This window comes from Peromyscus californicus, unplaced genomic scaffold (genome assembly GCF_007827085.1).
Source record: "Peromyscus californicus insignis strain IS unplaced genomic scaffold, ASM782708v3 Scaffold_6__1_contigs__length_162567912, whole genome shotgun sequence".
In the NCBI taxonomy this organism is placed as follows: Eukaryota; Metazoa; Chordata; class Mammalia; order Rodentia; family Cricetidae; genus Peromyscus; species Peromyscus californicus.
The window spans coordinates 112550723-112576770 of NW_026294584.1; the positions used below are offsets into that span (position 1 = coordinate 112550723).

Genomic DNA, 26048 nt, shown 5'->3' on the forward strand with positions numbered 1-26048 from the left:
AAACATTCAGGCTCTCCATTATGTGCTCATACACCTGCTCAAGCAACAGCAGTCTGAGAAAAAGTGCCACTCTTAGTACAAACAGGGATCGATTGTTGAGACCACAAGGGCACTGTCCATGGAGCTCGTGCTAGAGGCCTGAGCCTCAACAGTGCATTTGCAGCTGCAGAAGGTTTTGGTGCTCCTCCGGTGAGGAGTGACTGAGCACTACCCACTAGATGTCAGAGGACACCTCCCACTACTATGACACTAAATACATCGCCAAGCATCAATAAAGGTCTGCTCCTGGGCAGAATCGCTCCTATGGAGAAAAAAAAAAAACTGCTTTAGAGAAAAGGAGAGAAACTATGGGCATTAAACCAGTAAGAAAATTTCAGGTCGTGGAAAGGGCTGAAGGCTCAGCAGGTCAAAGGGCATATCGCCAAGTCTGATGCCTGAATTTGATCCCTGGAACTCACAAGGTGGATGGAGAGAACAGACCTAAGCGGTCCTCTGTCCTTCACAGGTGTGCCCTAGCACACACACATAACTACCTACCTACCTAAATAAATAAACAAACAAATAAACAAACCTAAGGAAAGGAGAGGGTAGGGACTTGAAATAAAGCCCTGAGCTGAGCTCAGGGCTCTGCTAGAGCTCACTTTCAGTTTACCCAGGAGGCACAAGAAAGGAGGCTATCCATGGAGAGAAGGTTTCCTTGTTCATTGTTGCTGACAAGTGGCCCAGGCAGGGACTGAAAGCTAACCTCTTTTCTGGGCTTTAGCATTCAATTGCAAGCTCTGATCTGCCTGCAGGGTGTGGAGAGGCCAGAAGAGCCCACAAGGCAGGCCAGAAGTCTGGATTCTGGATTCTGTGAACAGCTGTTCTCTCTCCCCCAACCCCCCAGCACTGGTACCTTGGGGCAAGACAGTCTCTGGGGAGGGCATTTTTACAAGAGGCAATCCGTTCAAGATGGTAGCCTGGTATTATAAGGCTGGCTGAAAAGAAAAGACACAACATCAGCTCGGAGCTGAGAGTCACCAGGAGGTGCAGACAGGATGTGGAGTCAGGAAACTCAGATTTTTATTTTTAGTTTTGTTTCAGGCTTAGCAGTATCTGAGACCCTGAGACCGTGGCCTTTTCTGAGTTTCAGTTTCTGTCCCTGTATAATGGAAACGAAAGAAAAAACTTCGTGGGCTGGGGATACAGCTCAGTGCATAGAAGAGATAGATATATCTGCAATTCCCGTATCCCAGCAGGGAAGTAAGTGGTGGAGACCACAGACTTGTCTGGAAGCTCTCGGGCTAGCTAAACTGAGTACCTGGCTAGGTAGCTAACAGGCAGAAATAGCAAGCAAAACCCAGTCCCAGCAACTCTCAAAAGTTGTTCTCTGACCTCCACACACCCCCCTTCACTTACACACACACACACACACACACACACACACACACACACACACACACACACACACAAAAGAGAGGAGAATAGATTTCACCTAGCTTTAAAAGCATTTATCTTTTTGTTTTATTTATTTATTTTTTACTTGTTGTTTGAGGCAGAGCCCTATTCTGTAGCTTAGGTTGGCCTGGAGTTCACTATGCAGCTCAGACATCGGCCTTCTGAGTGCTGGGGTTCCAGGTGTGTACCACCATGTCTGGGTTCCTGTAATTCTCTGTTGTTCCCTTTGATGCTGGGCATTAAAGCCAGGGAGGGCGCCGCTCATGTTAAGCACATGCTCCACCCGTAGACTTCCAGCCTTTCCTGTTTAATTTTTCTCCTCTTGTATTTAAACAGTTGAAACTAGAATCTATTTCTAAGGAATGGAAGATAACCATGCAAAGTGGAAGACACAGGCTTTTACCCTAGTGCAGTCAGTTCCATGGCCAGTAGACATAGTTTGTTAACTATTCCACTAACTGTAAATACTTAGATCACTTACGTGGCTTATTTCCCCCTCACCCACTCACATGTTTCTTTTGGACTATTAAGATGTCAAACGGTCATATTCGAGTTGAAAATCAACCCATTAGTCAAGCCCTGGAGAGGGCAGCAATCCAATCTCTGGGATTAATTCCTTTCTTACTTCCCCGTCATAATCAATAAACTAACTCAAAACCACCACTGAGGGGTGAGGGCATAGCTCAGCGGTGGAGTGTTTGCTGAGCATGTGTGAGGCACTCAGCTTTATCCCCAGCACTACAAACACACCCTTTACAGCCTCCCCTGGGCCTGAAGCCAGGGGAAGCTGTTGTCCATCTCTGGGGTTTTGTATGACTATGATGAGACTGTTCCTGGGACTGAGTTCCTTAATTCTCACCGTCACCATCACCACCACCAACAATAACAAAAAAAGAAGTTAATACACGCACATAAGTCATTTGTATTAGGTGGGTTTATTCACCCACTCATTCATACACACATTGAATGTTTCTATTTATTCTTTGAGACTGTCATACAATATATTTGGAGCATAGTTTTCCTCACTCTCTACTCCTCCCCGGTCCCCCTGATAAAATGTATTTTTAAACTCAAATATGGTACTGGGTTTCATAAGAGCATTTTCAGACAAGCCCATTTTCCCCCATATTTCCCCCACCCCCGACTCCCATTAGTCCACTTGGGTCATTACATGATTTCACTTCCACTTTTGGATCATATAAACATACATGATTTTTACACCCTGCTTCTTTGTATGTGTGTATGCATATTCACACATACTTGTGAGTGCATGTGTGAGTGCAAGTGCATGTGCCCATGTGTGTGTGCATAGGGAGCCCAAAGGATAAGCTCAAACATTGTTCCTCAGGTGCTGTACACCTTGGTTTTTTGAGAGAGTCTCTCACTGTCCCGGAGTTTCCTGATTAGGCTAGACTGCCTGGCTAGCAAGTCCCAAGGTGCCACCCATTAAGTCCCAAGGTGCTACCCATCAAGTCCCAAGGTTCCACCCATCTCTGTCACCCTAGCACTGGCATTATGAGTAGGGTTGCCATGCACTTTTTTTTTTTGGACACGGTCTCTCTGTGTAGTTCTGGCTGTTCTGGAATCCTGGAACTCACTATGTAGACCAAGCTAGCCTTGAATTCACAGAGATGCACCTGCCCCTGCCTCTGGAGTGCTAGGATTAAAGGTGTGTGCCACCATGCTCTGGCTTTTTTTGAAGTGTTGTGGGGGATCAAACTCAGGCTCAAGCCCCCTCCCCAGCCCTGCCTACACTATGTATGTTTATACACGTTTTGCTTACTGCATTCTGGCAAGCATTCCATGAAATCAACGGTTTCTCTTTTCCAGTTAGAAAGCTGGACCCCCAAGTGTTCGAGAATAACTCCCTGAAGTCCCAACAGGTAATGAAGGACTGAGCCAACTTGGCAAGAGGCTCACCAGATGACGAGAAAGGAAAATGGCCGGGGTCGTAACTTCACAGATGCAAGTGCAGTGGGAACCACATTCTCCCTAGAAACGGTTTGACGGTGTCTCTGCAGCTAGTACCTCCCGACAGACCCAGAGGAGGCTGTCGAGAGTTCATGGCCACAAAGCCACTCAGGTTATTTGTGCAACTCCTCTTTCTTGAAAACCAGTGTTTAGGCTGTATTTTTAGACATTGTGGTACAGTATCAATGAGGAAAAAGGAAAAAAAAAACCGAAAAGAAAAAGAAGAAACAATGAGGAAGCACAAATACTACAGACAGGAAGTCACAAAAGGGTAAACCAAGGCAAGCTCTGGTGGGTCCGCAGCACAGGTTAGCATCGAGGGAAGTTCCCAGTGGCGTTGGAGAAAGTGGAAATTATGGCTTTGGGGTTATGCAAGCAGCGGACACCCTGTGGTCTGGAAACTTTAAGTTCTGCCAACTGTTTTCTCCTTTCCTGAGAAAAGCAGCCAATAGGAAGGGGCAGAGGCAGAGCGGCTTTCAAAAATTTAAAAAGTAATGACATGTGCAGCTCAGGGGAAGGGCTTTTCCATGAACGGCAGTACTCGTGAAGACGCTTGGGTACGATCGTTGACTGTCGAACATGTACAGCCAGCCTGACTCTAAGCCGCCCACCGTGGGGCAAACAGATCACCTACATCAGACCTAGACACAAACACACCTTATGGAAGCCCCCTCCCCTTAGCCTCCATTTGAGTACACATCTCACAGTTACTCTGTTTCTATTCCTCTTCAGCTCCGTTCAAACCCCTGGTGGGTGTTTATCACTCTCTCTCTGTTCTTTGTGATCCATGTGCAAGCCGAGGCTGAAGAAATCCTCAGGGAACTCACAATGAATAAAAACGGACTAAATAGAGCCAGATTCCTGGCCTGTCTCCAACCAGTTGGTAGAAATGTCATATTTGGGCAAAGGATTTAGAAAAGTTTACCAAATTGGAAAAGTAAAGTTCATTTGAGGTTTTTAGGAAAAAAAACCTTTTTTTCTCCCCCATCTTTTTCTTTCTTGCTTGTACTGGGGATGGAACCCAGGGCCCTTCGCTCACTGGGCAAGCACTCTGCCAGTGAACTACTGTCCCAGTCCAGAAAACCTTGAATCTCAAGATGCAGGACTTATTATATCATCACAGAAGAAACACCCCTCTCAGTCTAGAAGCTTCCAGCACTCAGGCATGAGAAGTTTTTGCAGGCTGTTTTTAAGTGTGATTGCAGAGTCCTTCTGAAGTTATCATGGAATTAAGTTTTAGTGAAATGAAACAAAACAGAAACCAGAAGGCCACAGTTTAGGAGAAGACAACACTATGGAAAAGAGAGTGGCCGTTTCCTAAAAGCAAAACAAAACAACAAAAAAGTGGGGTTTTGTTGTTGTTGTTTGGTAAGCAGTAGGCGAATGATGAGGAGAACAAATAAATCCTTTGCAAGAGAACCTGTAATGGGATCAGTCAACATATGATGGGATCAGTCAAGCAGCTCCTGAGAACACGTTGTCCATTTTCCAGCTGGTTGTTAGGCACAAATAATATTTTAAAATGAAAGTACGTATCTACTGTACTTTAAGTACATACATCAAAGCAGTGACACACACAACTCAGGACAAAGGCATCTGGAACACCCCACTACCCGGTCTCCTACATTTCACAGCCACCTCTGCTATTGAGGGCATTTATGTTCACTGAACTTGGAGGGGAGCGATGTGCTTTAACGGCAGACGATGGTTCAACTCTTCTCAGCTCAGTGAGATCTCTATTACAAAGACTGGGAAATGCCACAATCTGTGCCCCTGACCCGGAGGGCAAGCGGTGAAGCCTCTGCCAGCACCGCCCTGGGTAATAGCGCGGAGTACCCTGAGGACACAGCAATGTTCGCCCCCATCTTCAGGATGCTCAGGCCACTGTGAGACCATGTGGTAGAGATGAAATACCAGAAACCTCAGATATACACAGCTGTGTCCAAGCCACGGCTTACTAAAATTAAACTTTTGAAGGATTAAAAAAAAAAATCAAACGGTGATAATAATACCTGCCAACAGGGTGGCTGCATGCCGAGCACAGAGCTTGGTAAATAGAGGCCATCATAACAGCAGACCGACGTGTGTTAGTGCACCTGTGGGCAGGCTCAGTGCTAAGCGACCCCACGCCCATGTCAAAGGCTGTGTTACTCCACTTTCCAATCCATCAGTCACCAGAATACAGGTTCCATTTGAGCCCCTAAAATGGTACCCAGCTCATTGTATGTGCAAGAAAACATGTGCAAGATGGGTGAATGAATGAATGAGTGAATGAATGAAATGAACGAGCTTCATTTCCACCTCTGGCTTCACTTCTGAGATTTTACCCCTTTCTACAGTTCAAGCCATTCTACATTCAGTGCTTCCTTTGCCTGTTGCTTTGGAATTTTGTGGGTCTGGGATTGTAATTTGGTTGGTAGAGTTCTTGCCTAACATGCACAAACTCCTGGGTCCGAGCCCCAGAAATGCATAAACCAGGTGTGGCCCCACATGCCTATTTTCCCAGCACTGTGAAGGTAGGAAGACCAGAAATGTAAGGCCATCCTCGGCTACACAGGGAGTTGGAAGCCAGCCTTGGCTACATGAGACCTTTTCTCAAAACAAAAACAAAACCTTGAATGTATTCATGTGATTCCTTAGCTATGGAACTGTCAGGTTCCAAATGACTGCGCTGCCTCTGTCCCTTGGGATCTTTCCCCTGGTAACTCAGGCAGCTGAGACCTGATGGCCTGCTGCAGGACCGGTCAGGATTTCTCATTCACCAGCAAAACAGACACGTGTCATGCTCAGGAGCCTACCTTTCTGTTTAGTTGGCAAGTTTCTCCCCACTTCTCTTCCCGCTCTGTACTGTTCTCACTTCCCTCCCTCGGAAGGGCTGCGCCTTGGGAGAGGAAATCTCACCCAACACATAGAGGGCTGTATCCAGGGAACCAAATATTTTCCCCTGTGGCCCACATGGGCCCTGGTCTGATACTTGTTCCCCTTAGTGTGGCTTTCTGAAGTGGGGTGAGGGGAGGATGGGGACACAAGGCTGGCCACTGGGGTGGGGGTGGGGTGGTTTCCATACTTCGGGGAGGCAGGCAATACATTATGCAAGCTCTCTGGAGTCACTCAGTTCTGTAGTTCAGAGACAGGTGAAAACATAAGCCGGGGGTTGCTTTAGCCCTTTAGGACAGGAGCAATTCCTTAGGAGCCACACCTGTCTGGGATGTCTGATTCTGGCCTGTGGCAACCTGGCTGGTGATGCTGAGCAAATTATACCCCTCTCTCTGAGGAACTGCTGTGAAATGGATAGACATTTGCTTCATTCATTGTAAGCATTTCTTTAGCAGCGGCTGAAGTAGCTGGTGTGGCATATACCTGTATGCTGCGTGTTCAAAGCCAGCCTGTTCTACACAGTGACTTCCAAGGCAGCTGGAGGTATACACCGAGAGTTTGTTTCAAAACCTCAACAAAGCATGAGGGTCAAGAGCACAGGCTTGGGGTTAAAGCCCAGCTTTATTCTATACTACCTGTGTGATATTTATATGCTTCCAAAGGCCATGGGCAGGTGAGAGCCTGGCTCTTCTCCTGGGCCCCTGAGTCCCAGGAAAGAAAGAAGCGAATAGCTCCTTGAGATAAACGTGCTAAGCTACGTCTCTCCCTTTGTCGCCCGCCCCCGCTTCCTGAGATAGGGTCTCGATATACAGCTCTGACTGGTCTGGAACTTATGATGTAGACTGAGCTGACCTCTAATTCAGAGATCACCCTGCCTCTACCTCCCAAGCGCTGCGATTAAAGGCATGGGACACTGTTCCTCTCTCCTTGTTTTCTTTTTAAGATGGGGTCTTAGGTAGCCCAGGCTGGCCTCGTAGTCTCCATGGCCTGTAATTTCTCCTGTTTCCTCTTCCCAAGTCCTGGATTACAGGCATATACCACCACACCTGCTTTTTGTTTATTTGTTTGTTTTGTTTCTGTTTTCATTTGAGACAAGACCCCAAGATGTAATTTGGGTCAAAATACTTCTACTACTATTTCCTCTTTTGAACTTTAGGAGTCATAATTCTACTTCACAGGTGAGGTCACTTTAATATGACTTCTCTGTATGGCTCCACAGCTAGACAGTGTCCTGACTCCTGGCTCCAGGGCTAGTGGGACTCGGGGGTTGGGGAGTGGGGGGTGTCATAATATTTCTGTAGATTCTGCAGTCTTACTACAAAAATGCTCTAAAAAGTAAAGTTTAAGCACACTAGACTATAAGCCAGCTCTAGTATGCAATGGTTCCTTCCGTCTTCTTACAGTGGGAAGGCGTCCACGCAGGGAAACTATTTTTTCTTTACTATAAAAACTTGGACATAAGTAAGAATATCACACACTAAAATTAATCATATCCAAAGACTATACAACTTAATGAACTTACTTCCAGGTAGAATTAGCATTCAAAACTGAAGCTGTGCAGCTTCATTTTAACTTGTACACTTTTAGTATTGAATATATTTCACTTAAGCATCCACCGTTAAAACAATCCATGGCCAAGTTAGTACTAGAAAAACATATAGCTTTATCTGTCCAAACTCATGTCCAATACCTGAAGTCACTCTTTCTTCTAAATGAGTGGAAATTAAAAATGTAAAACTAATGCAAAGTTGTGTGAGGCTGTCCATACATGTAGTCTCAGCACTTAGCCAGAGGCAGGAGGAGCTCATGTTTGGAGCCAGCCTGGACTTATAGTGAGACCTGTTTAAAAAGGGAGATCCTGGAAAAAAAATAACAAATAAGTGAATGTAGATCTTGCCTAGGAGGATTTCAGCAATCAGCAGTGGCCTGCCAGGGTGGGTCTGGCTGGCTCTGTAGCTCAGCCTTTTATGACACTGAAGTCAATGAAAATAAATGTACCAAAGAATTTTTAATAACAGCCCCTGAGACAGGTAGGAGGAGCCCCAGCAGCAAATTGGAACAGGGAAGATTCTACCACAAGAAGGGATTTGTTCATGTTTTTTACTACTACTACTATTAATATTAATAATAATACTATTATTATTTGTGTGTGTGTGTGTGTGTGTGTGTGTGTGTGTGTGTGTGTGTGTGCCTATGCTATGGCACATGTATGAAAGAGGACAACTTTCAGGAGTCAGTTTTCTCTTTTTTTTTAAATTTATTTTTTATTTTATGTGCATTGGTGTTTTGCCTGCATGTATGTCTATGTGACAGTGTCGGATCCCCTGGAAGTGGAGTTACAGACAGTTGTGAGCTGTCATGTGGTTGCTGGGAATTAAACCTGGATCCTCTGGAAGAGCAGCCAGTGCTCTTAACCACTGAGCCATCTCTCTAGCCCAGGTTCTGTCCTTCTATTGTGTGGGTCCTGAGCATGGAGCACAGGCTGCTGGCCTCGGCAGCAAGTGCTTTTACCAACTAAACCACCTCACCAGCCCTGAAGTGACTTCTTTAAATAAGCAGATGTTCTCATCACGTGGATTGGGCCAAGAGTGGCACAGAAGCCCGAACTGGGAACCAGGGAGCCCCGCTGTCCCTGCAGTCCATGAATATTCTGGCAGAATGTCAAAGATACCAGATAATTTGAGTGCTGCTACAGAAATTCCTGCTGCAAATGCAATAGTAAGTTACTCATGAAGATTGTATCCAGGACAATAAGGACTTCCTCCTTCTTTGGTTGAACACGATTCTACTCTATCATTTCTTTTTCTGATTATGAGAATACAGTGCAGTCGTGAACATGATCCCTTCTGCCTGTATCCTACACTACTTTGTTTCTTTCTCTTTCCAGTGAGTGGACCTACCCTGAGCGAGGTCCTTCTCGGCTCTAGCATAATGATGGCAGATTTGGTTTGACAGATGAATATCAGACCACTGAATCTCATACCACAGATGAAGGGACCAAAAATTATTTATATTCCATTTGTGGATCATGAGATATACCATTTTAAGTAACCTCCCTACTTTCCAAGACCAAAAAAAGAAAACGTTTTTTGCATCCATATTCAAAGATTACCCTGAGACAAAGAGAATGTTCTAGAACGTGGTGGCTCACACTGTAAAGTTGATGAGCTAAACTCGGGTGTAATAGACTCACGGTCAGGTTCCAGAGGAAGGCAGGACAGGATGGCTCTATATTCTCTTCAGTTACTGGCTACTCAACCTTGGGAATTTGATTAAGGTTTTGGGGTCCAGTCTCCGAGTTTGCAAAACGCGAGGCTTCTGTCACCTTTAGGCCTTGGCACAGACTCCTCACCCCAGGTTACCGGGGTTTCATGCTCCCTCCCCTTATTCATGCTAGGGATAGTCATGGGAGAAAAAAAAGTGGTGGGGAAAAACCTTTGGGAAAGCCTTGGCTCCTTAAGTGGCCATGAGATGCCCACAGTCATCCACAAGCCCAGGTGGTGACATTCTTATGCCGGGATCTTTATTCAGGTTCTGCCATTGGCTCAAATCTCAGCCCCACTTCTCGGTGGGCTATGTGATAAACACCGCTTCATGTATTCACAACTAATAGCCGGCTTTTCTTATATTCCAGAACTTACTAATAGAGTCTGGGGAGCCAACAGTGACACACACTGAGTAGGCGCAGGTTCTTGCTCTCTAAGTGAAGGAGGCAGCAAGGAGGCTGACTTCAGATCAGTAAGGACCACACACACAGGAAGCGGGGAGACGGGGGTGAGCTGTGGCTCTGGGCAGGGCAGTCAGGAGAGGGCCATTTGAGGAGCCTGACATATAATCTGCAATGGTAACGCTGAGGAATCAGCCTTAGTAAGACAGAGACAAGAACATTCCAGAAAGAGAGAACCAAGAAGTGCAAGGTCATGAGGCAAAATCTTGCTTAGTTCAAGACAGTGTTGGACAAAGTTTTTCTTTCTTTCTTTCTTTTTTTACCTCACTATTGCAACCAAGAAATTTGCCTCCTGAGTGAAATTTTAACCCCACAGATATCTGTATCTCTAAGGCAGAACTAAGCTCAGAAGAGCCACAGACTGCTGTAAGGTCTCAACTTTTTCTTTACTCCTCAGGAATCAATTTTCATTTTCTTTGGGACTCAAGTCACCTACAGAGAATGAATGACTTAAGAAAACAATGGCAGAAAGTGTGGCTGGAGAATAATGCCAAGAACAGAGCAAATACAAGAGTCAATTGGAGGTTCATCAGGAGTTCTCAAAGGGTGCCGTTTCCTGGACCACCCATAGGGTTAGAAATCCAGAGTAGGGGCGGGGGTGTATCTCAGTAGGTAGCATGCAAGGACATCCTTGGCTACATACTGAACTAAAGCTCAACCTATGAAATACGAGACCCTGTCTCAGAACAAAAGTAGACACTCACGATGTACCTGCAACCTGTGTTTCCACAAGGCTTCCTGGGTGCGCTAACTCCACACCATGATGAAGCTGGCAGCCACTGGGCTGGAGTGTTCTTCACTGCACATCAGGCCACAGAAGATTGTGGGGTTTGTTACAAAGGCAGGGCTTTGCAGTCACGGGAGGCTCTGAGGCATGGAGGAGGCAATCTGGGGACATTTCTATACGATGACTCTGGTTACTGTGAGAGGAGATTGGGGAGATTGGGGGTGGGGCAACGATGGGAGAGAGAGAGAGAGAGAGAGAGAGAGAGAGAGAGAGAGAGAGAGAGAGAGAGAGAGAGAGAGAAACGATCTAGGTAGTTTTACAAACGGTCCTCATCTGCAAATGAGTGTACAAACCGTTAGAACCACCGGATCACGCTGGGTGACGTGTAGTATCTGTGAATCATCTCTTAGTAATGGAGATGGGAAGCAGATGGATTCAAAGGTAAAAAAGGAGGAGAAGGAAGCTGCGGTGACACCCCCATAAGGCTGTTCAGCAAAGTAGAACGAACATGAGCGAGGGACCCACATACTCATGATCAACTCCATTTACACAGTCACAGACACCAAGCGCATGGTAAGCACCCGATTATGTTAAAACTGTTCTGTTCTGGCCTTCAGTTCTCCGCCCAAACGTCTACTTGTTAAATCTAAGCCCCCCTCCCCCCACTTCTCCTTTAGAGTCCCCTTCTTCTGTGTCAGCACTGACCAATTCAGTGAGCCAGCAAGCTAGTTAAACATCTTCGTGCTCTGGTAACTCTGTAACATGCTTACAAGGCTGCTTCAGGTCAGGGGAGGGTACCTGGTGTTCTATTCAGTGCCCTTTCATTTTCGTGTCCCCGGGCTCCAGCTGTGGGATTTAACTGTCGGGGCCCAGAGAGTGAAATTTCATGTAAAATCTAAGTTTTAGGGTCGGTTTCATCATTAACTCTGGAGAGATGTTATGTTGGTGAAGTAAGAAGTGTTTTCTGTGGGGAGGGAAGACAGAGCGGGGTAAGCACCAGGCACACAGCTGTCCAGGACTAATGTACCAGACTAGTCAGCATCAGTCTGGCCCTGGCATCCCTGAGAAAAGAAGCCAGGCTTGGTTACCAGTCCTCATCAGGCCAAGTAAGTTAGTTAAGGAACCGTGAAAGGCAGAGAGCTGAGACTTATCCAGTGGGACCACCTGGGAAGAGAAACAAAGAGAGCCGGTGACCCCCAAGTCCATCTTTGGGGCCCTAAGGCGAAGTGTAGGTTTAAACAGAGGTCTAGGCAGTGCTTCTCAACATGTGGGTTGTGACCCCTTTGAGGGGGTGTCAAGTGATCCTTTCATATCACATATCAGATATCCTGCATATCAGACATTCACATTATGATTCATAACAGTAGCAACATTACAGTTATGAAGTATCAATGAGAATGATCTTAGGGTTGGGGGTCACCACAATGTGAGGAACTGTATCAAGGGGTCACAGCATCAGGAAGGTTGAGAACCACTGGGTTAAGAGGTATGCATGGCCAAGCAGTCCCAGCCAAGGTGTGGTCCAGCCATTGCCACTGCCTCAGCTCCAGTCTCTCCCGCAAGGGGATCTGACAAGTTGTCAAAACAATAAGAAACCTCTTTCCAGGAGACAAACTCCCTGTCTGGCTGGCACACGACTCCCAGACCTTTCCATCTCCCAGCATGAGATTCCTGGGGAAATTCCAATTTCTTGGGCTCCACTGTCTCAGTAATCTGATAGGCAAAGGGACGCAGGCAAAGGGACGCACACATGATTCTGTTTAGAATATCTCCATTCCTGCCAGGTCAATCGGGCAGATTCTCAGAGTAAATCGTCTGATTCCTGAGAGTCGGTTTCTTTATCTGACAAACACGGATGAGGACAGAGGCGAAGAAGGTATCCATAGCCTCCAACACAGTGCCCAGACTTAACTGTCAGCCAAGAGGATTATTAATGACTGAAATGGACACAAGAACATGTAGGTTCAGGAACCGTTAAGGAAACACCCTTCTGTAGGCCCCCCAAAATGAACACAGTGGTCTTGGGGTGGACATTGGTAGGACAGGGCAGTACATTAAATAGAACATTTCCACATTTCCAGGCTGGCTGCTCTCAATATATGCATTATGTTCATCTGAAATGGCCCATCCAACCCTGAAGAACACTTCCCCGTGTCTTCAGATCACACGCAGGTCTGGAAGGGTCTTCTTGAGAAAATCACAGTTAGCTTTGGAGCTGACCTCAGTCAGAATCCAGTCCTACACAGTTTCATCCTTTTCCCCCTTGTTATGTTCTCGTTTTTCCTCATTCCCTGGGCTATTCCCACACACACCTCCTTCTAGGTTTTCTCCACTCCACCTCCTTTCCATCTCCAGAAAATGGGGCTGGAGACGGTCTAGCTAGCATATTTTATCTTTAAGCACATAGATTAAAATTATTTTCTGGAAAATGGTTCAGTTATAAAGATCTTGCAGTTATGAGGGTCCTAAATTTAAATCCCCTGTACCCACATTAAAAAGTCAGGCACAGTGGCTATCCATCTATCATTCCAATGCTGGGGAGGAGAAGAGAGGAGTTCTTGGGGTTTGCTGGACAGTCAATCTAACCAAATCGGTGATCTCCAGTTTCCCTGTCTCAAGAAAAAGGGTGGGGGGAGGCCTGGGAGAGGCTCAGTGGGTTAAAGCCCTCACTATTCAAGGGTGAGGGCCTGAGCTTGTACCCTGACCACCCAGTTAAATTTTGGGTGCGCATGGTAGCCTACTTGTAACTCCAGTGCTCATGAGGTGGAGGTAGGGTAGTCCCAGGGCAAGCTGGCTAGCTAGACTGATTGGGTTCGACTGGAGAGATCCTGCTTTACTATAGAAGGCAAGACAGTGATTGAGGAAGACCCCTGTGTCAGTCGCTCTCCACAAGCACATACACAGATATCCATGGGCACCTTCACACACACGTGCACCTACACACATATACACAAAAAGAAAAAGGTGGAGAGAGATTGAAGAAGACATCTGACATCAAACTCTAGCCTCCATGAGTATATCTGCACACACACACACACACACACACACACACACACACACACCCCACAAACAGTATCATTTTCTTATTGTTACTATCATGCAATGCTTATGGGTGAAGATAGGACCAGCAAGGGTTCAAAACCCAGCTTAGCCTTTACACTAATGCTGTGGTTCTCAACCTTCCTAATGCTGCAGCCCTTTAATACAGTGCCGCATGCTGTGGTGACCCTCAAGTATACAATTACTTTCGTTGCTACTTCATAACTGTAATTTTGCTACTGTTATGAATTGTAATGTAAATATCTGTGTTTTCCGATGGTCTTAGGTGACCCTTGTGAAAGGGTCGTTCAACACCTCAGGCTACAAAGGGGTCACAAGCCACAGGTTGAGAATCATTGTGTTACTGTCGCCACCCTGGACAGCTGACCTCATGTCTTTGTTGTCTGGTTTCCTGATCTGAATGATAGAGGTTTAAACACACAGTTGTTGGACAGCCCAGGGCTCCACACCTCCCACTCTGTAGGGTTGTTCCTTCCATTCTCTCCATACTGTTTGCTGCACTTTTTACAGTAGTAACTAAATAGCAATGCCCTCCACTATGGGCTATCTGCCTCCAAGGACAAGATGAGTCTTCTTCACTGTCGAGCATGCAGTGTGCTCCTTGAAAAAGGAGTTACTTAAAACACCCATGGAAGGAGAGCATGTACTTCCTCATTCATTTTATGGAAACTGGAAAAGCAACATGGTACTTTTTGTCACATAAAACACTGAAAGAGTTGGGTTTGGTGGCCCATGATTTTAATTATAAGACTCAAGGAGGCTAAACCAGGATGGCAAGTTAGAGAACAGCCTGGGAAATACAGCAAATTCAAGTCCAATCTGAGATATGCAGCGAAACACAACTCAGAAATAAGTAAATAAAAATAAATAAACACATCACAAGATGATCAGTTATTTCTTTCAAAAAGAAAATCGGGGGAGGGGGGCTGAAGAGATGACTCAATAGTTAAGAGCAACGGCTGCTCTTGCAGAGGACCCAGGTTCAATTCCCAGCACCAACATGGTGGTTCATATCTGTAATTCCAGCTTCAGGGGATCCAATGCCTTCTTCTGACCTCTGTGGGCACTACAGACATGTGCTACACACATTGATCTGACTCTCACAGCACAAGGCCACGTACCAAGAGGGCATTGTTACCTCTGGACCTAGCTGTTACTAAAACTATGATTCCTCCTCTCAGAGAAGCAGTACAAACAGCTGCAGGAGGGAGGTGGCAGGCCCTGCTCTCAGATCTAAGACACCTTCTGTAGAGCCCTGGTCAATGCCAAGATACCACAATTTCAGCACATTCAAATAAGGGTAGAGGCTAGCATTCCATAAAACTGCATTTCTGGGACATGAGGATGCATGAATGTGCTCTCTGCAACATCTAGGTGTGGCTCAGTGGAAGAACTTAACCGATGGGTCTTAATGGTAATGAGGTTTCAGGCCCATTCCTCCCTTGGTGGGGCTGAGGCCCTTAGAAAAGAGGTTTCATGCAGTGTTAGGCTACCTTGACAGTTTGGTTTTCTGCCTTCTCCCACATGAGGATGCAGTAAGGGGGCCCTCGCCTGTGTTAGAGAGCAAGAACAGCAGGTTCATTGAACAGAGCTTCAGGAAGTTGTCCTCTAGAATGAGCTTTATTAAGAGAGAGAAAGAGCCTCCACTGTGGACAGCCATGATCGGGGGCGGGCCTTGAAGTGGGAGAATGTCAGAGGAGATAAGTACCATGAGTGATGGGAGTCCTAAAGGGAGAGAGCCAGATCCTTCAGTTCTGGAGAACAAAAGGGGTTTCTGACTCTTACAGGTTTTCACGGGGGAAGACATACGCCACACCATGCAACCTAGCCTGGCCTCGCCTGTGTTCTGCATGGAGGCAGGCAGACATTGAGTAGGACCATAAATGTATCCTGTAGTTACAAGGAGGTGGGCTGCAAGGCCACAGCACAGCTTGCTTTCTTACCAGCTCTCCATCTGGGAGTTGCAGAGGGTTATGATCTGAAGTCTGGGAGAAGGAGAAATGCATCTAGGGAGTCCATATGTTAACAGCAAGGTCAAATGCTGCCACCTTGACTTTGGACTTCCTAGCCCCCAGCACAGGGAGAAACAGTTCCTGCTTGTTGCATTTTAAAAGAAGTTACCCACTCTCAGGTGCTCTGTTAGACAGGGCAAGTGGACTCAGAGGCATCACACATGGAGGCCAAGCACCTTACCTTTCTCAGGAAGATTCAGTCTAAGACAGCAGAGCCCAGGCTGAAACCTCTCACAGTATTCTAATGCAGTGAGTGTGCAAGGCCCCATTTCCCACAATAGAAGCAAAATATATTGAGGAGACTCTTTCCAGGAAAACATTCTAGAACTTTCATCCCACTTGTTTTGGGTTCAGATCCAGAAGGTGGCTGAAAAATATGTCCTTGAAATGCAAACACCCCCCAGTCTACCCTCAAGCCAACACCAAGTCTGCAAAAGACATTCTATAACTCTCTTCTCTGCCTCTATTTGTGAATTTCTGCCTAGTGAATCCAGACGAATGTCCACAGGGGCAAAGGGGTCTGATGTATCCATAGGACAAATGCTGAAAGATGCTCTGATAAGGGCAAGATGCCAACAGACAAGTGGATCCAAAGGAACCACTGATGCTTATTCATGTGAACAGAAACACTACATTCCCTGAAAAACTACCCATTTGCCAGACACTCGAAATTCTGGCAATATCTAGATACTTTCACAACACCATTGCCTTTACTTACTGTCTTTGGGGTAGATACAGAAGCATACTATGAAGCAACAGTATCCACCTCCTACCTATTGGGCATATCTTTACCGGCAGGCAGACGGTGGGCAGTTCTCCCTCAACAGTCTGTGACTAGGAAAGCAGGGTTTTCACAAAGACTGTGTTAACTGTACACACTCAACACTTCCTTTCTCTCTGTTTCTGGGGGGCAGAACATGTCAAAACCAGAATTTCCAAATGTACCAGAGAGTCACTATTTGCCTGAACTGACCCAATTTGATTTCTACCTGTATACACATGAGTCTTACAACTCGAATACAGTGGTTAGTGCAAAAGTCAATTTAATTCTTTGACTTCAGAATCATATTAATTAGGATAACTTATCGCAGTTATCTCAAGTCAATGGCTTTGATATTCACCAAGTGAGTGGTAAACGAACTAATAGTAAAGATTGGGTGTGTGGCAGAGAGTGGTGGGTGAGCGGCTGTCTGTCCTTGCTGACTGCTGGAGGCTTCCACGGCTCTCTAGCTGTACTTAACTCACCTTTATTAACTTAAGTCTGACGTAGTACTGGTATAGGACATAGTACTGGTATGGAACCCAGGAAATAGGTATAAGGTGGTTTTTTATTTTTTATTTAATTTTATTTTATGTGCATGGGTGTTTTGCCTGCATGTATGTCTGTGCATCACTTGTGTGCCTGGTGCCCATGGAGGCTGTTGGATCCCCTTAGAACTGGAGTTATAGATGATTGTAAGCTGGATGTGAGTACTAAAAATTGAACTCAGGTCCTCTGAAAGAGCAGCAAGTGCTCTTAACTGCTGAGCTAGCTCTAGCCAAGTGTTGGATGCTTTTGTTTGTGGTTTTGTTTTGGGGAAAAAGCCTCACTATCTAATCCATGCTAGCTGTGAACTTCTGGGCTCAAGGGCTCTCCCTCCAGTTTCTGCCTCCTATGTAGCTGGGGTTACGAGTACATCTCACTACACTATGTTGACTTTTAAAGACATTTGATCTAAGGAATGGTGCCTAGTTGGAATAGGAGAGTTGCACTCATAACCCGCATGTTCTGATTTCTTCCTAGACGGCACCTCGGTGTCTGCTTCCAGTTAACAACTGCAGCAAGTCTCCATCCCCAACTTTCCCCGACTGTGTTGGTTCCGCACACACTGCTGCTGGCTCTGAGGAACCTGGGACATCCTTGTCTCTTGATTTCCTTTCTAGGTTAAAAGCAAAGCTGTGGAAAAGAGAACAGAAGGGAGAGGTGGAAGAGAGGGAGGGAGGGGAGCAAAGGAGAAAGGGGATGGAAGCAAGCAGAGAGATATACATCGCTTCGATGTATAGGGGTCCCAGGGAAGGAAGTCAAATGGTTTGGAGCGAGAGGGAGAGTTTCTGAGCTGCAAGGGAGCCTTGGTGTTAAGTCTCAGCTCTGAACCCAGCAAGGAAGACTCTGAAGTGTGGAGAGGAAAGAGCTTGCTATGCAAACACTTTCCCTGGACATAACTATGTCTCCAGCTCATGTTTCTTAGCAATTTAAGTTTTACCTACTGCTACTTCTCACTGTGACTGGAGACTGTTTCTTGGGGACTTTTCTGTATGAGCCCATAGTTTTCTGCCAGCAGTTGCTCTTAGGGCAAAGACCTCATTTGGAATATTGCTCTTGAATTTCTATCCCAAGGTGCTTCTGTGAAAAGATGCTTTTCTGCATGGTAGGCAGAGATACTGGAAACTGGGCAGAGTGACCAGATGTCCCTGAAACTCAGTGTGGGCATCGGGCAGAGCTGGGACTCAGAGACCTGGGCTCTAGACTGTGCTCTGCCCCAATGGGGCACAAACTTTTGAGAGAGCCCCTTCACTTACTTTATTTTATTTTGAAATTTATGTATTTGTATGTAAGTATGTGCATTTGTGTCTAAGCAGGAGGACATGGACATGACATGATGCATGTGTAAAGGTCAAAGGGTAATTTGTGGGAGTTGGTTCTGCCCTTCTACCATGCGGGTCCTGGGGAAGAAACTCAATTCTTCAGGCTTGGGAGCATGCATTTTTTTAAAAAACCATCTTCCCTACATATTGTCTGAGGGATCTTTATGGAAGAGCTGGGAGGCGGGGAGCCAAAGGTGGTCCATAGTATCAAGGAAACAGTGTTTCCAGAAAGGGCAGCCACACATATGAACTTGTAGCAATTGTGACAGCAGGCACAAGGTCTGCACAAGCTCTAGCCATACACAAATCCCAGCCAGAGGGTGGAAGATGGACACGATATCCCACTGCTAGCTGAGGGAACTATTGGCATTTGATAGCTGCTGGGAGAAAGAGAGGCAGTTTTCTTCATCCCCAGTGACAGAATGTGGAGACTGGACAAGGTAATTTATGTCTTACTCCAGCTTAAGCATTTCATGGTACAGGTCTCCTCAATCAGAGGTGTTTCTCTCCCTACTTCCCCACATCCTGTTGGTCACTGATCAGCCTCTCTGTGGGATGGGGCACAGCGCCCTTCAGCTCATCCTGTATTTCCACGGTAGCACCTTCTCCAGCTTTCAGATGGAAAGCCAGTAAACAGTATGCCGGAAAAACAGAATGCGCTCCGGCAGGGAGGCTGGAAGGTCAACTCGTGATAGCTCTGGGTAAGAGTTACAGTTTCTGACCTCTTAAAGGGACTGCAGAGTAGGATGGCTTTACTTTGCAAGGAGAATTTCTAGTGTGAATCGCACCACACGAGCCCTGGGCCACTACAATGCTACTCTGCGAATCCAGACCACAGGGCTGCATTTCAGAAACTAATACATTCTTTCAGACGTCAGGCACCTTTAGGTAGGACCGATTTAGAGACAGATGGCTCACTTCTAAGGCCAAACCATTGTGTTCTATTATGGTGGGAGGTCCCATCGCAGTCTCCATTGTCATATATTTATTTCTTGAAGCTTTCTCTCCGCTTACGCAATCCCATCTACTTCCTCCACAGACTTCCTCCTGTCCCCCCAGAGCTTTGCACTCCACTGCATGAGACAATTTCCTTTCTTTTCTGAAGTCTACCCAGATTTCCCTCCCTTCCCCCATCACCGACAACCGACCAGGGAAGAAAGATGAACACACGACATTGGCCTTTAATGAGTTTACCATAACCACATTACAAGGGGAAAGAGCAAAAAGCTTCCCTTTAATAAGGATGTAGGACTTCCTCTGACAAATCAGAGGAGTTTTATTAATTAATTGATAGCTATCCACAAAAACAGCATTTCCGAGGTCTCTACGGTGAGCTGATGAATTCCACTCACACAGAAGCTTTGCCGTGAACTAGAGTAATGGGCAGAATTCAATCCTCGGCTTCCCTAAGCAGAGCAGGGGCACACATCAAAGGGTCCTTTCAGAGAGGACACTAATGAGTTCTAGGACACTAGGACCTTTGCTGCCAAGTACCAGACAGAAATGGAAGGACCCCATCTTGATGAGGTGATTAACAATCACACATCAAGAGCATTTTTGTGCTGTGCGCAGGGATCCTTTCCACAGTTCTTTCCAGGATAAGTGAAGGAACTCGAATCTTTCAAATTACCAAATAATTAAGAGAAAAGAAAGAATAGAAAAACAGTAGGTGTGTGAGGCAGACGGTGACCTGGAATGACACACTTCAACAATCACTAAAGTGCTAGAGAAAATCGGAAAACCAGACTTTTGAGTCTGCTAAAGAAGCCAAGAGAGCATTTTTACACAAAACAGGAAAACCATCCAAAAGACGGGCATTAAGAGCTGTCTCCGCTATGGTATTGCTCCAGCCCTTACTCAATAGGAGTTAGGAAGGAGGAATTCCTTGAAAAATGGAAAGACAAACATGCTTTGTTAGTTCTGTTTCTTAACAGTTGGTTTCTGAAATGTTATGTTTACAGGAACCTTCCCCTATGTAATGTAAAATCTGTCCAAAATTTTGCTAAGACACACTGGTGAAAGCTCACGACGCCCAATGACACTGTCTGCAGTCTGCTGTCCAGAGAGATTACTCTTACCTCCAATCCATGGTCGAGGCTCATTTAAAGAGAAAGGCGAGAAGGTGCAGGACACAGGACACATGTATTCAGCGCTGTGGGGTGCGTGTGCTGTGTCCTCCAACTACAAGCCGGGAGAAGTGAGGACCCAAAGCCCCTGACACCTTCCGCTGCCATATAATCGCAAGGAAGTGACCTTACTGTTTGTTGCTTTGATTAGAAACAAAAGCCTTTCAACATGAGTCAGGAAGGCAACAGGGGAAAATCCAGCTAAAGAGCCTGCTATTTCTTTTGGCCACCTGAAGCCTCTCTCCATTATACACTTAAAACATATGATGACATACTGTGAACTGTATTCTCAACCTCATTTACAATGTCCAAGAGGGATTGAGAATTACTCAAGAGATGGTCTATGCTGGGTACCACTCAAATTCTAATCTGTCTCCCCATCCTGTGCATATTCTGGGTTAGCCCGGGAATTTAATGCATGGAATAGAGTATTTAATAAACTTTGCTTCTCACAGACATCTCACGCCAATGGCTTTTGCACTCAGAAATAAACTCCGAGTTCCATGGGGAAAGCATCAACATCAGTCACCATCAGGGATGCCAGGCACAGAGTGTCTATCTTGGCAGGCTAACTGTGGACTCACAGAGGGCAGATTACATCATTTGCATTTTAGAGAATAATTTACTAATGGAATTACTCACAGGGTGGGGAATATTCAAAGTACATATTACTTCAAGGTAAAAACGAGAAAAAATACACAGAAATATAATAAATTGACTTATTTTTCTTAGGGCAGTTGAGAAAGAGCTCATAGCATGGCACCATGGTTCTTCCATCTGACACATAAGAGCCTCCTGGCATTATGGGCAAAAGCTTAAGTTGGAGAGTGAAGCAAACCTTGGTGTTTTGTAGTGGTCTGTCTTTGAGAATGCTACTTGATCTTTGTGGGAACCCATTTCCTCCTTTGTAGAGTGGGGACAAAAATCCCCGTCTCTCAAGGGTGTTGGAGGGGTTAGAGGAGATAGCGCAGGCCAGGCCCTGGGAATCTGATGCCTGGAAAGTGTCAGATGCCCCAGGACTGCAGGGTGAGCGGCCTCCCTCCTCCGCCGCGAATTTATCTGTCTGAGCACGAATGGTCTTAACATCAGGAGGTGCTTTCAAAGGTTTTCCTTACTCTAAATGACAATAGACTGTGGGAAGGACCCCACCAGAAGCCAGTTTCATCAGCAACCCGTTTGGGTGCAGACAGAGGGGACACAACGTGACTGGCAGAAAATGTGACAATTTACTCTGGATTTAGCGATTATTTGTGCACACGCATTCTGACAACCAGGAGAGCTGGGAGTTGGAAGGAACACGTTGCTTAAGCACTCTTCAGGGGCCACACAGACAGTGGTTTTGCTGTGGAACCCACACACACACATTGACAGGTTGAGAAAATGTAATGATGTCAGAAAGTTGTGAGTCTCAAACAGCCTGAGCCCAAGTGAAGATGTCATCGTTAGGACTGTGAAGATAACCCAAAGAGGGACTTTCTCATCAGTGCCAACACACACCTGCAGAAGTGGGGATGAAGGTGAAAACATGGGGTGCTGCCCAGTGACAGAGCTCTGCTTGCCATGCACAAAGGCCTGGGTTTACTTTCAGCACCGTATTTGTGAAAAGAGCAGTAGCTGTTACGAGTCCTTAGATTATTAATCAGATTATGAATGATCTTAAGTATTAGATTAGTATCTCATCTCCGGCTTTAGTATTCCAGAAGCACTCTATAATTGTTTAGAATGACAAAGTAGCTGGGATGACAGCCTAGAGCCACCAGGACACACCCCAGTAGGCAGCAGGGTTGGAGACAGAGGTTTCGCTGACGTGCTCTGGATGACTAGATTACTGGATGCGACTGTATCCAAAGTCATTCCCTGAACTTTTCCGTTACTCACTCTGTAATTTCTGCTTCTACATGTGGGTGAAAAGATTCTCTGTAACGTGTCAATTGTGAGAGAAAGGACAGTGTGACTCGGACACCATTAACCAATTGCTCCATGTGACTCTGGATCCTGGTGCTATCAACACAAGGTTGGATAGGCTCTAGGTGGAAAGATGGAGGAAGCCTGGGGATATGGCTAGGCTCAGAATGAAGTGGTCCATGCCTGCAGCATTAAGTTATCAGACAGGAATGCCGCAACCAGTTTGGAAGTGCTCCTAGACAAGTAGCATTCAGAGACCAGGGGCAGGGATGGGTAAAGCATGTTCTATCTGATTTGATTGTTCTTCCCAATGCTTCCTGACAAGTACCCAGCTCTGGGGCAGACTTAACCTGGGTTCCTGCTTAAGAACCCTGTCTTAGTTCATTTTCTGTTGTTATAACAAAATACTACAGACAGGTAATTTACAAAAATAAAGATTTATCTCATGGTTCTGGAGGCTGGGATGTCCTGGGGTATGGTATTGACATCTGTTAAAAGTCTTCTGGCCACATCATCCACGCAGAAAGACAGAGCAAGCTGGCTGACTTGGGTTTCTCTTCCTTTTTGTATAATATCAGTAATGCCATCATGGGCTCTCCACCCTTATGACCTCATCAGATCCTAACTCAAATACCCCAACTCCAAGTACCATTACCACAGAGTTCGGGGAAGGAAGCTTCTGACCCAGGAAGACTTGAGGGGGGTCAATGTCCAACCCACAGCAGAGTCCCTGTGAAAGTGAACTGACCAGCGCCCGTGAAACAAGACTATCAAACATTCATCGTGGTGTGATTGTAGGCTCACCTACTTGGCGAACTTGGGCAGGTGTAATGGGGACTTTCCCTGCTCCTGGAAGTAAGACAAGGGAAAACACACAGAACAGTCTAGGGGAAAATGTGTGTATAGGGTCCCATTTTTTTTTTCTGAAAATTTAATTATTTTTTATTTTATATGTGTGAGTGATCTGCTTGCATTATGTATGAGCACCACATGGATGTAGTGCCTTCAGAGGCCAGAAAAGGGTATCAAATTCCCTGAAACTCAAGTTACAGACAGATGTGAGCTGCCACGTGGGTGCTGGAAACCTAACCTGAGTCCTCTGCAAAAGCAGCAAGTGCTCTGAACTGCTGAGCCATCTCTCTGGTCCTCATCGTCGCCCCCCCCCCCCCCACTTTTGAAGAATTATAGAGTGTCTTTGTATTATCGCTAAACTATCATTTTCATTATTCACCAAACACTTCACATGCCAGGCAAATGCCAGGCACACTGCAAACCCCAACACAGGCGATGTGTGCCCACCTTCCAAAGCCAACAGCTTCACCTAGCACCAAGCCATCCACCATAACTACAAGATAAGCTGTATCCCACGTGTAGGGAGCTTTGCGGTAAAGAAAGGAATACTTCCTTTCAGAGTTCGGCCTCTAGATCTAATTTGATTCTGTTCAGATATGCTCAGGCACCAAATACACACAGGGGTGCTACAGGGAAATCAACTTGGAAAACATCATGTTCTAACCCTCAGCCAATTGGACTTTGTGGTCCTGGAGGAGAGCAGTGGCCCCTGGATATCATACTTCACTGTCTGTCTGGGACCAGCGTCTCTTCCATACACACTGTCTTCTGCCCTTCATTGTAATCAGCCCGTAACCACAGCACGCATGGTACTTCCTCAGTTTTCATTCATTACAAGGACTATTACTTTGGCTGTTCAGAAGGTGGTGGGCTCCAGAGCTGGTACCATGGGTGCTCAGGGTGGCGTTGTGGTCCCACAGGTTCCCAGGCTCAGAAGGACCTCGTGCCTGGTTTAATGTTTGGCTTCTTTTTTTTTTGGTTTTTCGTGACAGGGTTTCTCTGTGTAGCTTTGCACCTTTCCTGGAACTCGCTTTGGAGACCAGGCTGGCCTCAAACTCACAGAGATTCGCCTGCCTCTGCCTCCCTGAGTGCTGGGATTAAAGGTGTGCGCCACCACCACCCTACCCAATGTTTGGCTTCTTAATACTACTGTTATTATTACTTTGTGTTGCTTGGGGTCAAACTAAGGGCTGTGCGTATGCTGGACAAATGCTCTACCTGTGAAGTACGTCTCCAGCCCTTGTTTTTTTTTTTTTTGAGACAGTGTCAAAAGGCTTGTCTTGAACTCAGGACCCTCCCTCTGCCTCCCAAGTGTGGGCGTTACAGGCTCTGCCGTGCCTGGTTCTTGTTGAATAAGGAGTTGGGTGTGTACCTTTTGCACAGGGCCACATCAGTGATGTGGCTTTCTCTGCCTGGCATTGTGCTGGGTGGTAGAGACCAGTGAGTGAGCAGGAGAGAAATCCAGGACAGGGAAAGGATAGAAAGGCAAGTAATACACAAGATACTTTCAGATGAAAATAGAAATCCACAAAATACAGTCGGAAACCATGATAGAGAGGGCCGAGGAATCCTACCAGGGAAAATGCTGGGCGAGACAGGGAGAGACAGCTGCTACAAGGATTGGGCTCAGCCCAGGGCACGCCCGTTATGTCACAGGGCTACACGAGGAGGTACCTGGAAAGCTCTCAGAAGCTACTGAATGAAAAAAGAACTTCTGTTTAAAAAGGAAAATCACCAACTACAGAAAGTGGATTCATAAGTTACTAAAACTGAGGCTGATAAGGAACACTGCAAGTTTATTTAAGGTCTCCCCGAGATCACATGCTGTGGCCGTCGGGGACTCTGTGTCCAGGAAAAACAGCTCCGATGGAAAAATCTGTTACTCATGTTCCCCAAGCAGAAAAAGAGGGAAGTCTCTTGTATAGGGCGGATTCTCTTTTTTCTTAACCACAAATGGAAAGGCAGAGGTGAAAAGCTTGAGGGAGAGAGGCAGGCGTTGTGGGGTGCTCATGTCTGTCTCACAGCGAGAGGCCAAAGGCACGTGCGGCTTTTCAAGCGATGGACACACACCCTGTAAAACTTAATAACTTCCTCGTGTTCGGAAAATTAAAGACAAAAAAAGGCCTTTGAAGAACATGTTTGAAGTCCATTTTACACACAGGAAACTAAGACTCGGAGAAGTCAGTGCAAGGAGCCTCTCTGTTGGGGTTAAGAAAACAGAATCTGCACCCAGTGCCCAAAGTCCCAAGCCACACCTTTCCAAGAGGTTGCTGCAGAAAATGTGCAAAGAAAGTGGCTGACCACGCAGCTTTCCATCTCACTTCCTTCCTGTCTTTCTGTGGATTCTGATTGTTGGCTCTGTTTCGTTTTCCCCTTTCTCTGCCCTTTTACAATCAATCCTTGGAAAAGAAAACAAAACTATGTGCTCCTCCTCCTCCTCCTCCTCCTCCTCCTCCTCCTCCTCCTCCTCCTCCTCCTCCTCCTCTTCTCCCTCCTCCTCCACTTCTTCTGACACAGGGAGTCTTCTCTATGTAGACCAGGCTGGCCTTAAGTTAGAGTTACTCTTGCCTAAAAATGAAACTTTGCATGAAGGAAGACTTCAGAGGCACACACACACTGTGGCAAACTGGCTTCACACCCTGTGTCCCCCTGGTTTCTGCACCCACTTTTTAATCTGGCCACTCTTGCTTCATCTATATTCTCACCCCCTTTCTGTCCTCTGGGTCATT

At 46.1% G+C, this 26048-nt stretch overlaps 1 protein-coding gene across 4 annotated transcripts in view; it reads right to left on the reverse strand.

Annotated features, from left to right (window-relative positions):
- The window catches only part of Frmd4b (FERM domain containing 4B), a 332248-nt gene that overhangs the window by 142225 nt on the left and 163975 nt on the right, over nt 1–26048 (reverse strand). Inside the window, exon 1 of one of the 4 annotated variants that reach the window (XM_052719519.1) lies at nt 20515–20606. The exons of the other annotated variants lie outside the window; for them this stretch is intronic. Within the exon in view, the coding sequence (XP_052575479.1) occupies nt 20515–20538 (24 nt within the window). The 5' untranslated portion in view covers nt 20539–20606. Of the gene's footprint in view, nt 1–20514; nt 20607–26048 lie in introns of those variants that run through there. 4 annotated transcript variants of the gene reach the window in all.